Source organism: Patagioenas fasciata, chromosome 12 (genome assembly GCF_037038585.1).
Source record: "Patagioenas fasciata isolate bPatFas1 chromosome 12, bPatFas1.hap1, whole genome shotgun sequence".
Lineage (NCBI taxonomy): Eukaryota > Metazoa > Chordata > Aves > Columbiformes > Columbidae > Patagioenas > Patagioenas fasciata.
In genome coordinates, this window is record NC_092531.1 from 5,284,690 (window position 1) to 5,298,105 (window position 13,416).

Here is a 13,416-nt window from a genome sequence, read left to right on the forward strand (position 1 = left end):
ATGAGGAGAACCTTGTTTGCTGGGAGGTGCCAGCGCCTGGCCCAGGCTGCCCAGAGCGGGTGTGGAGTCTCCTTCTCTGAGCCATTCAAACCCCCTGGGATCCTGTGTGATCTGCTCTGTGACCCTGGTGAGCAGGGCCGGGGGATCTACAGAGGTCCTGCAGCCCCAGCCGGTGCGTGGTCCTGCGGTCCTGCGGCTGTGCGGCCGGCACACGCTCAGGCCCCGGCCTGGCTCCCGGCGCTGGCTGCGGGGAGGCGGTTCCGCCGTGCCCGGCCCGGCCCCGCTCCGCCCCCGGCCCCGCCCGCCGCCGCCGCCGCCATGTTGCGGCCGTTGGTGCCCGGTGCGGGGTGAGGCCTGCGCGGGGCCCGGCGGCGGCGGGGCCCTCCGAGGAGAAGCCGCCTTGCGTGGGTGAGTGCTCGGCCGCGCCGGGGCCCGCCCCTGCCGCTCGCCCTCCGCCCTCTCCGCGCCCTCCCGCCCGGGCGGGTGCTGCCGCCCCGCGGGCAGGGCGGGCGGCCCCGCCGCCGGCAGCCGGAGCGCAGCGCTCCCGCCCGCCGCACCGGCTCTTCCGGCCCGCGGGGCGCCCGCAGCCGCCGCCCGCCGCCGCCCGCCGCCGCCGGTCCCCGCGCCCCGCCGGCGGCCCCGGCCCCCCCGGCGGCCCAGCCCGGCCCGGCCCGGCCCGGCGGGACAAACTAAGTTGCGGGGCCGGCCCACGTGTGGCGGGGCCGCGGGGCTGTCACCGGGGGAGGCCGCGGGCCTTTGTCTCGGGTGGGTCCCGGGTGGGGGCGGCGGCGGCGCCGGGAGGGTCACCCCGGGCCCCCCGCACCGTTAGTCGGGCCCGCGCCGCTTCCCCACGCGGGGCTGCCGGAACTTCAGCGGGTGTTGGAGCAGCGGGTCCCGCTGGAAGCCTCCGGTCCCGCCCCCTCCCCGCAGCCTGACAGCCCCGGGGCACCCGCGGTCTGCCCTGCGCCCGCATCCCGCACACCCCTGCCCGCCCCCCTGCACCGCGCAGCAGCCCTGGCAGGTGCCTGCCCTTCTGCCTTGCTGTTATTTTGCAGATTCATCAATACTTCTTATCATTCTTTCCCTTTCTTATTTAACCCGGGTGTAATTGTGTTTTTTGTGCTTTCCTGTTAGGTGCAACCTGGAACTCCCTGGCTGAGCACTATGGTACGCGCTGGTTCAGGAGCTGCGCAGGAGCTGCCGTGGATCCCCCACGGCCCCCGGGAATAGCACGGCCAGTGAAAGGTCTGTGTGCTGCGTGGGGGACGCGGGTCTATGCTTCTGAGGCTTAGATGCTGCCTCAGGCCAGCTCATGGGGTTTTTTGGGTGGCTGGGAGCCTGACGTTCCCTGCCACCTGCAGAAAGCTGCTCTGGGGAGGGTGGTTTTGCGCATTCGGATACGTGCGTTCTACTCCGCAAATCCTTCTTTGCTCATTTTAGTCACCTCTTCTATTGCGTTGCGAGTCTCAGCCTCCATGGGTTCATCGGAAGCAGAGGGAGAAAACTGGATTCCGAGCTTGGGTTCTAAGTCCTTTGCACAAGAGGGATGGAGTAAGGACTTGATTTCCAGCTTTCCTCACGAGCCAGTTTGCCGAGACTTTGACCTAATTTTCTTTAATGATACTTTTTCTGTTTGTTGTCTGGGAACAGAAATAAAAGGCGTTTAGTCAATATTTTAAGTTTGTGACATTTAAAAATCACTTCTGTTGGCAAGATAGTTACTTGGGCCCAGAAGAATCTGGGTTCAATTTTGCTTTATTTCAGGAAATTGCAGCTTCACGTGTGACAAGTTTTAAGATGCAAATGCTTGAGTAGAGACTTGTGCTCTCATAGTAGCAAATAACATAAACCAGCCTGTTATAGGACTCAAAGATGTGCACAAAAGCTTCTGGAAAAACAAGGTTTCCTCCAAGAAAAGCGTTTTTTGTAGCGCTGCAGGTACCTCGGGTTTATTTTGTCTTGAATTTTAGAACACTGCTGCATCTGAGGATGCGGATGGGTGTTCGAGAGCAAGAATGGAAGAGTGGAGCGACTGGGTGCCCAGCGCCATCCTCCTTCCTACCCGAAGGAAGGGGAGCTTCCAGGTCCAGGTTCTTTGCCAACTGCGCTAATCTGCGCTGTTTCCCACCCGAGTCCTTATCGAGCGCTGGTGATGTGAAGCGTGTGGATGATCTGTGCTTCCAGGGGCTTAACGCACAGCTGCCGTACCTTGATGTGCTGCTTGAATTATTGCACGGCCCTCTGCGGACGTTCATATTTGTGGTTTAATTTAAGAACGAGAACAAGTTTAAGCTGAACCGTGGTGAGCCACTCTTAAGCCAAGTAAATCTCCGCAGGGCCTTTTGGAGCAGATTTAAGCAAAGCGGCAGCTCCGGGGCTCGTGTGCAGGCACGGTTGAGCTCAGGCTCAAAGACCACCACGTCCTCTCGTTCCACGCCAAAGTGATTTATCTGTAGATTGTTCCCCGCACCAGCAGTCTGGTTTGTTTGGTTTTAACGCGATGCTTGACGGACTTCTAAACCTGATTGGAAATAATGAAAGCAGCCTTAAGCCAGTCGCCTTCTGGGAAGGTGTCGGCTTCTCCCCCTCCCTCCGCGTGTCCCACGGTTGTCCCCTTCTCCTGGGCTCCTGCCACCCTGTCCCTCTGTCACTGCTGGCTTTGGCAGCGCTGGGTCGAGTGAGCGTGGCAGGATCCACAGCACCCATGGGTGCTCCTTGCCAAGTGCTCTGTGAGTTCAGCTGACGTTCTTTGAGTTTTTTTACCTCCCCTCCATATGTCGGTTCACATAAATTTGGGGGTTAAATGGAACACGTATTAAAAGAACAGCTTATTAAATATTTAAGAAGTTATATGTTGCGCCAGCTTGAAAATACTGTGATCGAACAGGGGGAAAACGGTGTCCCTGATGGTAGCGAACGCAAGTTCAAGTAATTCTACGTTGTCAGTTTTCATTATGCGTCTCATCAGAGCTCGATTAGCGCTGTCGTGGGTCTCTGTGGCATCTGAGTCCTCCCTTCCCTTCTGGAGGGCGTATGAAGAGCTGGCTGGGAGCACCATTTTTGTCATGGTTTGGATGTGATCTTTCATTCTGTCTTTGGGCACTTTTGCCTCATGTCGTTACCTAATTGAGGATTGCCCTGGTTTCACATAAACCCTGTGTGGTTTACCGTGCTTCGAGCTGCCGTGTTGAAATATTTAATGAAGACGTGTATTATTTAAATTGCTCTGGGCAGGGAGTCATCTCACTTTTCAGGCCTATTGCTCTTGGGCCACCTCTTTGCTCCTGCCTATTTTCCTTGAAGGAGGATGGAATTCTGCAGATGTGACAATCCATTGAGAAAGCACCAGCAATTTTTGCCTATTAGCCCTAAAAAAAACCCCAACCAAACAAAAGAGAAACCCTGTGCTAATGTACTTCTGAATCTGGTTTTGCAGTAGCGATGTGTCTGACAGGTTGAAAAGATGTCCCCTGCGTGAGCCTGGTGCCATTTACAGTGTCGTGTGTGATCCAGCTCTGTTAGCAGGGACGCAGGGAGGAGGGATGGGTTGTGTTGCAGGACAGGAGTGAATCTCTCCTGTTGTCGCCTGAGTGGATGGGACCCAAGATTTCGCGGATACTTCAGGCACAGCTACTGCAGGAGAGGTTCCTTCCTGGTCAAACAGCGCTGTGGTGTCCAAAGCTGTGCTGAAAAAGCTAATTTATGTGTGTATAAACGATCAGTCTTGGAATAGTTAGAATGGAAGCCGAGGTGTCTGCTGCAGATGTTTCCAGCCGTTGTACCCTGCTGCAGTGGCATTTGGGGCAGTTGTTGGTTTTTGTCACATGAGATGTTTAAGCAAATGAGTCTTGCAAAGCTTGTCCTTGAGGGAGACGTACCTGACGAAGTATTTGCTTTTAATTGTAGCTTTCACCATGGGGGACATGAAAACCCCAGATTTTGATGACCTCTTGGCTGCTTTTGACATCCCCGATCCCACAAGCCTGGATGCCAAGGAGACCATCCCATCAGCCGGGGAGGAGAACGAGAATCACCTCAAGTCCTCGGGCATCTGCATAGATGAGAACGTGTCCTTGTCCCACTCTTTGCCTCCCTCTGATGCGCCCGTCGTGAGTGTGATAGTGAAGAACACGAGTCGCCAGGAGTCCTTCGAAGCAGAAAAGGAAGGGAATCACCTTGGGACTGGTCTGCTACACAACGGCTTCCGCGGCTCTGATCTGCCGTCGGAGGCTCACGCTTTAGTGCATAATTATGGCAAGTTTGAGTCAACTTTTATTAATGGCGACAGCTCGAGAAGTTACTCTGATAAACTGGACCAGTCCAAGTCAGAGCCTTTGCCAACGTTTAGTCAGTTTAGCCCCATTTCCAGCCCCGAACCAGAGGACGCGTTCAAAGAGAACAGTATTGGTGAGAAACCCAAACATGCCCAAACTCCGTATTTTCTGCCGCCTTCAATGTATATACCGACAGGAGCTTCAGTACTGGATAATCTTAGGAAGGTACCAGAGCCTGAATTAAGCATGTTTGATCAATACTGTAAAAAGGAACAAAAGATGGAAATCCACTGCCAGCCGGAGAACAGGCTGGAGATGAGCAGGAGAGACCACAACAAAGCAGCAGAGAGGTTTGTGGAGTCAAGCAAGGACTTGGTAGATACCAACAGCTTTCTTGGAGAAGGCTTAGTGTTTGGAGACCTCCCTCACAATAATTTAGGAGAAAGCAAGGGCTCTGTGCCCGAGCTAAACGTGTCTTCGTCTGTTCCACCTCGCCAGCGGTTAAAGCCAACTCATTCCAAGTTGTCGTCCTGCGTGGCGGCGTTGGTAGCTCTTCAGGCCAAAAAGGTCGCGTGTATTCCAAAAGGCGACCAGCCAAACCTTACCAAGGAACCTGGTCCTTTTAAAGACGGGACGAAAGGAAGTCCAAAAATGCCCAAGTCACCAAAGAGTCCCCGAAGTCCCCTGGAGGTGGTGAGGAAGGCTGGCAAGCAGCCCGAGAGTCCTCGAAGTGTGTGCAGCGACAGCAGCGGGAAGGGCTCTCCTTCCATGGCTGCTGGCTCTCCGCCAGCTATTCCCAAAGTTCGGATCAAGACCATCAAGACGTCCTCTGGTGAAATTAAAAGAACTGTAACAAGAATTTTGCCAGAAAACGACGAGTTGGGCAAATCTTCGGAAGAGTCGCCTGCAGAAACCTCGTCTGCCGAAGAGTTTATCAAATCTTTCCCGTCCCCTGACACCAGCGCGGTTATGGAGAGCGAGACTAGCAAGAATTCAAGCAAAACCAGGGCTGCCGTGGCTATCCAGCTGTCAAACACGAGTCCTTACGGGGAGGATATGAAAACAGATCTCGCCGCAAACAGCGCGTGTGCCGTGTCCTTATCTCCGCTGCCCAGCTGCGGCGGCGGGGCCATAAAGGTGGGTGTGAAGAGGCAGCAGCAGCAGCCGTCCAGCGCCTCCAGCCTCCTGCCCAAAGCCGTGCACTTGGCCAATCTCAACTTGGTTCCGCACAGCGTCGCCGCGTCCGTCACGGCCAAGTCGTCCACGCAGCGGCGAAACCAGGCGCAGGTGACGCAGATGTCTGTGCCGCTGGTGCACCAGGTCAAGAAAGCCGCTCCCGTCGTCGTGGAGGCGTTTAATAAAGTACTGCAGAGCGCCAACCCGGTGCCCGTCTATACTCCAAACCTTAGTCCTCCGCCTGACACCAGTATTAATTTACCTGCCTCTGGGTATTGTTGCCTGGAATGTGGGGACTCGTTTGCCTTAGAGAAAAGCCTGACTCAACACTATAGTCGACGAAGCGTTCATATCGAAGTCATGTGCACTCAGTGTTCAACGACGCTGCTTTTTTTTAATAAGTGCAGCTTGCTTAAACACGCGCGAGATCACAAGAGCAAAGGGTTCATCATGCAGTGTTCTCAGCTGCTGATGAAGCCCATTTCCTTAGACCAAATGTTTTCACCTTCTCCTACGAGCTCTTCGGCCTCTCTGGCTCCGCAGACGTTGCACTCGCTGTCTCCTTCACGTAAGTCCAGCGCCGCTTCGGGCGGCGGGGGAGGAACTTCGGCGGGCGCTCAGCCGGCCCTGCCGCTCTACACGGACCCGCTGAGTCTGATCCGGCACGGACTGAAGTGTCTGGAGTGCAACAAGCAGGCGCAGGATTACGTCGCTTTAGCAGCTCATTACCAGAGAATCTCAGAAGATAATGAGAGACTGGTAAGTCATCATTTTAATGTTAGTAGTTAAACCTCTCGGAGTTTAAAGAGATTGTCCCCTAGGGTAAAAAAATAGGTGTTGTAGTGGCAAATGAGTCGCTTTGCCTAAAAAGTTGCTCTTGGGGAGGGTTTTGGGTACGCGTGTGCCTGGATGTGTGCGCATGATTAGCATCACTTGCTTGCCCTCTTCCTACCCTTTGCCAACAAAAAGAGGGTAATGAGGAGACTGTGGAGATCCTTGAGCATCAAAGGAAGGTGTTGGAGGTGAACGATCGCTTGGATCACAGGAATGCCGCGGGGAGGATCGGCGGAGCGTTACCTGCAGCAGGCTTTTGTGCTCTGAGCATGGCTAGAGGAGATCTGATACCATTTAATTTTACCTTTACTTGAGATCGTGCCAAAACCTCGCGTGTAATGCCTTGAACATTGGCTGCTGGTTTAACTTTTGCTACGGGCCGGGACTGGCTGAGAGGGGAGCAGGGCAGAGGATTTGATCAGTCCTGTTTAAATATAAACCAACCTGCAGGTGAACAGGAGGAGGAATCCTCTCTGTTGATCTCTTTAGATGAGATAAAAGCTTTCGGCGTCCATCTGGCTGCCAGCAGATCTGACAAGCTCCCAGTCTGGTTGTCTCCTTGAGCTCCATGAATGAGGACTTGATGCCACCACGAGACAGTCAGGGATGTGACCGCCGGTCACAGCACCTGCATGTTCCAGAGCCTCCCTTTGCTTGTTCAGTGGCTTCCAGGAGTATTGAGGTCGCTGTGGTCCTGTTTAGATGCTTTATCTTTCTCTTAAAGTCATCTTTGGAAAAAAAATAGATGATGGCTGATTGGTTCTTGTGTTGTGGAAAATGGTGAGGCCAGAAGGGATCGGCTCGGCCGCTTGGTCGGGTTTCTTGCCTGTGACGGCCCAGCGAGTGCTGCGTTCTGTCTGCACCAGAACTTATTAGTAAGTATTTTTAAGCTGTAATCAAATGATTTATTTTGTTACTTAACCAAGAAGCCTCTCACTTCCAGTTAGGTCTGCTAGATATGAGATGATTTTTGTAGCATTTCTTAAATAGAAGCGTTGAAAAACTGGAGAAAAGAGGTGACATCAGAGCTTGTCGAACGACCTCCTCCCTGTTTGATCTTCCTGTGCTTATGCCCCACGGGCTGTGTCTGCTCGTCCTCTCGCTCCATGGGATCTGCTGCTCTCCAGGTGTTCATGGAACATCTGCTTCACCAAAACCACTCACATCTCTGAAGGAAATAATAGTTCTTATTATGACCATAATAATTCTTCATGAACATGAGTGAGTTTGGTACTAAGCGTGGTGTGAGAAGGGTGTAGGTGGGACTGTTGGAGGATCCATCATAAACTCCCAAAATAGGAAGATGTGGAACAACCCAATGCGTCTGTTGAAGATGCTGTGGACGTGGCTGACTCTGCAGCAATGAAGCTCGTTTCTTGGGTTGCTATTTTTATTTTGGTGATAAATGAGAGGAATCTTGGATTGAGCAGCTGATTTTACAAACACTTTCTTATGTGGTAACAGCACTTGGAAAACATTCCCGTCCTTCTCTTGCGCTCGCTCTGGTTTCCATCTCCGGACTTGCACCAGGTCGCTTGTGTTTTGGGGCAGTGGCAGAAGTCGCGTTGCTGAGGGGGATATTGATGTAACACCTGTGATCAACATAACAGATCTTTCAGTGCCCCCAGCAGTGGATCAAAACCACTTGGCAGAAGGAGTTTACCTGCTGGTGCTTCCAATTAAAACCGGTACAGGAGCGATAGTCGTGTATCCGAGCTTGGTCCAGAGCTCCTGTGGGATGATCTGCTGGGATGCAGAGGTGGTACACAGAGTTGTGGGCAAGCTCAGGCATGATCCACATCCCCAAATTTAATCAAATACTAGTTATCATTTTGCGCATTCGTGCAAAAAACTGTGTATTTCTTCCTCCATACCTGATGTTGTTCTCGCTGTATTGAAACGGTGGTTTAGAAGCAACTGTATGGGGAGTGGTGCAGACGTCGTCATGATCTCTTAAAGCTAACAAAAGATCGCGCTTGATATTTTCTGCATAAAGCTATGGCTTGACTTAGACGTTTTAAAGAGCTTCAAGAAATAGCAGTGCAGGCCCCCACTGTGTTAGGGCCCAAAGCTTTTAATTTCGGACTATTCAGGTGCCCGGTACCAGATTGTGCCCAAATTAGAATTCCTGGGAGGGATACGTGTAGAAGGGAAGGAGCATCTTTGGCTGAAGACAAAGGGTGGAAGTGATTTATCTGGATTTGTGCTATGGAAAATATTGATAATAAGCCAGGTGGATTTTTGATTGATGTTCTTAGAAGCTCTTCTGTGAAATGACACCAAATCTGGATTATTAACCATGACTCGCGCACCTGATGTGAATGTAATTTGAGAAACTGAGCGGGCTTTGAAGTGCTTTTAACTCAAAAACCGCTTCAGACCTGGTGTGGAATTGGGATGTTGCTGTGCTAGGGAGGAAGGGTTGGTCAACAGGGAGAAGAAATAGCAGGAAAAAGGCTTATTTTATAAGCGGTAGAGCTGAGGAGGCTGCGGTAAGAGGCAGGAATGATTGGATTGGAGCGGGGATTCTCCATGAGAAAACTTATCCTGTGTCGGTACTTAATGCTTCTCACTTTAATTGGGATTTCTTACCGTGACTTTGTGAATGACTCTGACATCTTCACATCTCCTGTATCCCTTTAAAAGGAAAATAAGGTGATTCGGGGCTTTTCTGTTTGTGCGTTCCAGTTGGTGGCTTGGGAAATACTTGGGCTTATCTTGGCGAATGGCCCTGGGTAAAGTCCAGAGAGCTGATAAGGGGTCAGCGAGTTTCCTCGGGGCGGCCAAGATGAGGATGGGACGGCTGGGTCACTGTGTTTCGGAGGATGGACGGACAGTCCGGACGTGGCCTGGGCAGCAGGGAGAGGAGGAGATCTGGAGGAAGAGAGGGTACGATGGGGTCGAGAAAGACCTTTAGAAAGCTGATTGAGTGCATGACCTTAATGGTCTGTTTGACCCTGCGGTGGCTGCGTGATTGCAGGTGTCCAAAGTACAGTGGGGATGTCCCCCTGGGCTTGTTTTTGTACGGAACGTGCGTCAGATGAAGGTGGCTCACCAAATACCGCGGGGATCTCCGTGGCTGTGCGAAGTGGGAGCTAATCCGCTTCAGAAACAGAAAGAACTGGGTTTAGGGGATGTGTGTTTTGAGTGATCACCTTAACAGATCACAGGTACTTTTTTGGAGACTAGTCAGGCCAATTTTGCAATTTTTGCAAGCCTGTGAATCAGGTCACTGGATGGGACTTTTCAAGCGCAGAAGCACAAGAAGCGAATTTGAATATCAGCAGATTGGATGCTGTTCAAACTAGAAGCTGTGCTGCGTTAGGCGTGATGCTCATCCAGATGTTCAAAAGGTGGCAGCAGATGTTTTGTGTAACTTCAGGTGCGTTTGGTCTGACTACAGCCGCGTTATGTTCTAGAGCAAGACTTTTTGGGGTGAAAAAAAAGGGGATGATAAAATAGGTGCAGTGTACACCAAATTAATCTGATACGCATCTATTTTTGGAGTGGAGAAATAGGTAGATCCTAATCTTGGTGTCCGCGGGAAGGTTGGTAATGTCCCATGTTCTGAAGAACTTGAATGATGAGGTGACGGCACCAGGTTGCTTGTAGGACTTCCCGGCTTTAGGATACAGCTGTATTTGTATGAAGGACCTTGGAGGATGAACGTGTCGATAAAATTTGCCGAACCAACAGGGTAAGAAATGCTGGGAAACAGCGGGTATTTTACAGGAGGACACAGAGCGTCCTGAAGAGCGGGTGGAAATGGGATGAGTCAACGAAGAGCAGGACGTGTGTGTTGGGTCAGGAGGAGGCTCTGGATGACCGAGGTGTTCATCTGTGGAACCTGCTGGAAATACCCTCGCTGGAGAAGTGGGCTGTGGAGTTTATCGGGGATAAACTGGAATAAATGTGGAGTTTATCGGGGATAAACTGGAATAAGTGAGGGAAGAACAGTCAGAGGAATGGAAAGCGGCGGGGGGGGGAATTAAAAAACCTTGGAGTTTAGCATGGCAAAGACCTGGTAATTCAGGGTGGGTCTCCTTTAGTAGATAAAGTATTACATTAAGGTGAGGGTTGTGGGACATTTTTTACCCCTAGAAACTAAATCTGTAAAAAAATAAGCGTTAGCTGTACTTGCAGGGTGGTTCATCAGCATCAGGTTTTTGTAGCTGTTTCAGGGCTGGGCTCAAATTGCAGATGAACAAAACCCGCGGAGCTCCTGGTGCCTTCATTTGAGATGTTCTTTATCCTTAAAGAACAGCTACAGACGAGTGTATCCACTGTGATGCTTATAGAAAACGACTCTCTTAAATTTAGGGACAACAGTGATGCGAGAGCAGACTGACATAGATTTACGTGGATAATTAAAGGATGGTCAGTAATCACCAGCGAGTGAATTCTGGAGGAGGTTTGCAGCAGGAGTGACGAACAAAAGGCACAAAGCGGTGTTGAGACGGAGCGAGTTTGTTTGATTGGCCAGGACAGAGCAGCGCGCAGTAACGTGCAGGAATTCACAGTACTTCCTGACCCTCTTGGCCATCATTGCCCATCTACCGTTAACCAGAGATGTTTCATGGTTCTCTTTTTCAGTGTTCTTTGACTTGACCACCCAAAATCCACTTGAGGTAGCCAGGAACTTGAATAAAGTACTGAATGTAAACCTCTGCATTTTCTTGCGCTTTTGTGTTTTTGTTCTCCTCCCTCTTTTTTTTCTTCTGTCGCGCTTTATTTGTCCAGTAAGAATTTTCCAATGAGTTGCGACGTATCCCGTTTACACGCCGCCTATGCTGGATTTACTTAAAAGCAGTTTTGGTGCTGCCTTTTCTTCTTCTTCTTCCTTCCCCCTCTTAAATCAATGCTTTATAATTTCTTGCCTAAAACTTGCCAGAAGCCAATGGGACCACCTGCTGCACTGGTCATTTCCCAACAGCCAAGGAGCAAGAAGGACAGCAGCTCTGTCTTTGCTACTCCTGCCCCTTCGACCCCCCGGCCTCTTCCTGCCCCTTCCCTCCCCACCCCTTCCTGCCCCTTCCCTTCCCCCCCCACTTCCTGCCCCTTCCCTTCCCCCCCCCCCCCCTTCCTGCCCCTTCCCTTCCCCCCCCCCTTCCTGCCCCTTCCCTTCCCCCCCCCCCTTCCTGCCCCTTCCCTTCCCCCCCCCCCTTCCTGCCCCTTCCCTTCCCCCCCCCCCCTTCCTGCCCCTTCCCTTCCCCCCCCCCTTTCCTGCCCCTTCCCTTCCCCCCCCCCCTTCCTGCCCCTTCCCTTCCCCCCCCCCCTTCCTGCCCCTTCCCTTCCCCCCCCCCTTCCTGCCCCTTCCCTTCCCCTCCCCACTTCCTGCCCCTTCCCTTCCCCTCCCCACTTCCTGCCCCTTCCCCCCCCCCCTCTTCCTGCCCCTTCCGCCCGCTTTCCTCTTCCTGCCCCTTCCGCCCGCTTTCCTCTTCCTGCCCCTTCCGCCCGCTTTCCTCTTCCTGCCCCTTCCGCCCGCTTTCCTCTTCCTGCCCCTTCCGCCCGCTTTCCTCTTCCTGCCCCTTCCCCCCCCTTTCCTCTTCCTGCCCCTTCCCCCCCCTTTCCTCTTCCTGCCCCTTCCCCCCGCCTTTCCTCTTCCTGCCCCCTCCCCCCGCCTTTCCTCTTCCTGCCCCCTCCCCCCGCCTTTCCTCTTCCTGCCCCCTCCCCCCGCCTTTCCTCTTCCTGCCCCCTCCCCCCGCCTTTCCTCTTCCTGCCCCTCCCCCCGCCTTTCCTCTTCCTGCCCCCTCCCCCCGCCTTTCCTCTTCCTGCCCCCTCCCCCCGCCTTTCCTCTTCCTGCCCCCTCCCCCCGCCTTTCCTCTTCCTGCCCCCTCCCCCCGCCTTTCCTCTTCCTGCCCCCTCCCCCCGCCTTTCCTCTTCCTGCCCCCTCCCCCCGCCTTTCCTCTTCCTGCCCCCTCCCCCCGCCTTTCCTCTTCCTGCCCCCTCCCCCCGCCTTTCCTCTTCCTGCCCCCTCCCCCCGCCTTTCCTCTTCCTGCCCCTTCCCCCCTCTTCCCTACCTCCTTCTCTGTGTTCATATTTTAACTTAGAAAAAAGAGGACTGAATATCACCGAAATTCCCTTGGCCCTGTCAAGCTCTGCTTTCCACCTCTCCCACCCAAGGGTGCTTGATGGTGTCCTTGGGTACCAGAGAGGACGGATTTTGGTTTGTATGGAGATTTTCCTGCTGGATTTCGTAGAAGCAAAGGGCTGGAGGATGTTTTGATGGAAGCACATTGAGGGAGCGGAGCTCCAGGCAGGGATTGCTGGACAGAGATGAGTGCTGGCGAAGAAGGGAGATCCTGAACCCTGAGGCCAGAACGGAGTGTGGGATGAGGAGGAGGAGGGGCTGGGGAGGAAGAAAAGGTGAAACTCCATGGTCTGCTTAAATCAATGTGTGATCCGCTGCCACGTAAGAGGATGTTCCCACCAACTCCTTCCCCAGCCACGCTTGCTTGCCTGGCCCTGGTGATTCCACAGCCCCCGGGAGACGGGGACCAGCTTGGGGGAAGAGGAGAATGAGGTGGGTACAAACTGGGGGCCAAGATGTGGAGGGGACAACCTGAGAGTCTGTTCCAGGTGGGATGGAAACCGAAGCTGAGAGCTGGTGTCTTCTGGCACCAGTGCTTCTGCTCCCCTGTTATTCTGCCAAGGGCAACTGGGAGAGGACCAGAAGTGACCAGAGAGCTCTGGAGGCCATGGGTAGGGACGTGGGGGCCTGGGGGGTGGTCTGCTCAGTCCTGCTGGTGAGGGGAAAGGATGGGAGGAGAAGACGCCTCTAATGTCTAATGCTAATGCACAGGGACTAAGCGTGAGGACCCGGAGATCTGTGTGTGGTTGCAGGGCCCTGATCTCATTGACATAACGAAGATGTGGTGGGATGGCTCACAGGGTGGAGTGGTGCCATGGAGGGACATTTTGGGAAGGAGAGGGTGGGGTGACAGGGAGCTGGAGTTGTCCTTCATGTGAGGCAGTTCCGGGTACCTGGAGCTCTGCTGGGAGCGGTGAGGAGCTACCTGAGAGTGTATGGGTCGGGATTAAAGAGCTGACCAGTCTTGGTGGCATTATAGTGTCTGTCCATTGTAGGTCACCTGATCCCAAAGAACAAGTGAATGAGGCCTTCTGCAGATGG

The 13,416-nt window shown here is 53.3% G+C and overlaps 1 protein-coding gene across 1 annotated transcript in view; it reads left to right on the forward strand.

Annotated features, from left to right (window-relative positions):
* The first annotated feature begins 306 nt into the window (after positions 1-306).
* Positions 307-13,416, forward strand: part of ZNF592 (zinc finger protein 592) — a 42,426-nt gene continuing 29,316 nt past the window's right edge. Inside the window, exons 1-3 of the mRNA XM_065847080.2 lie at positions 307-408; positions 1,135-1,245; positions 3,907-6,209. Of these exons, the coding sequence (XP_065703152.2) occupies positions 3,915-6,209 (2,295 nt within the window). The 5' untranslated portion in view covers positions 307-408; positions 1,135-1,245; positions 3,907-3,914. The remainder of the gene's footprint in view (positions 409-1,134; positions 1,246-3,906; positions 6,210-13,416) is intronic.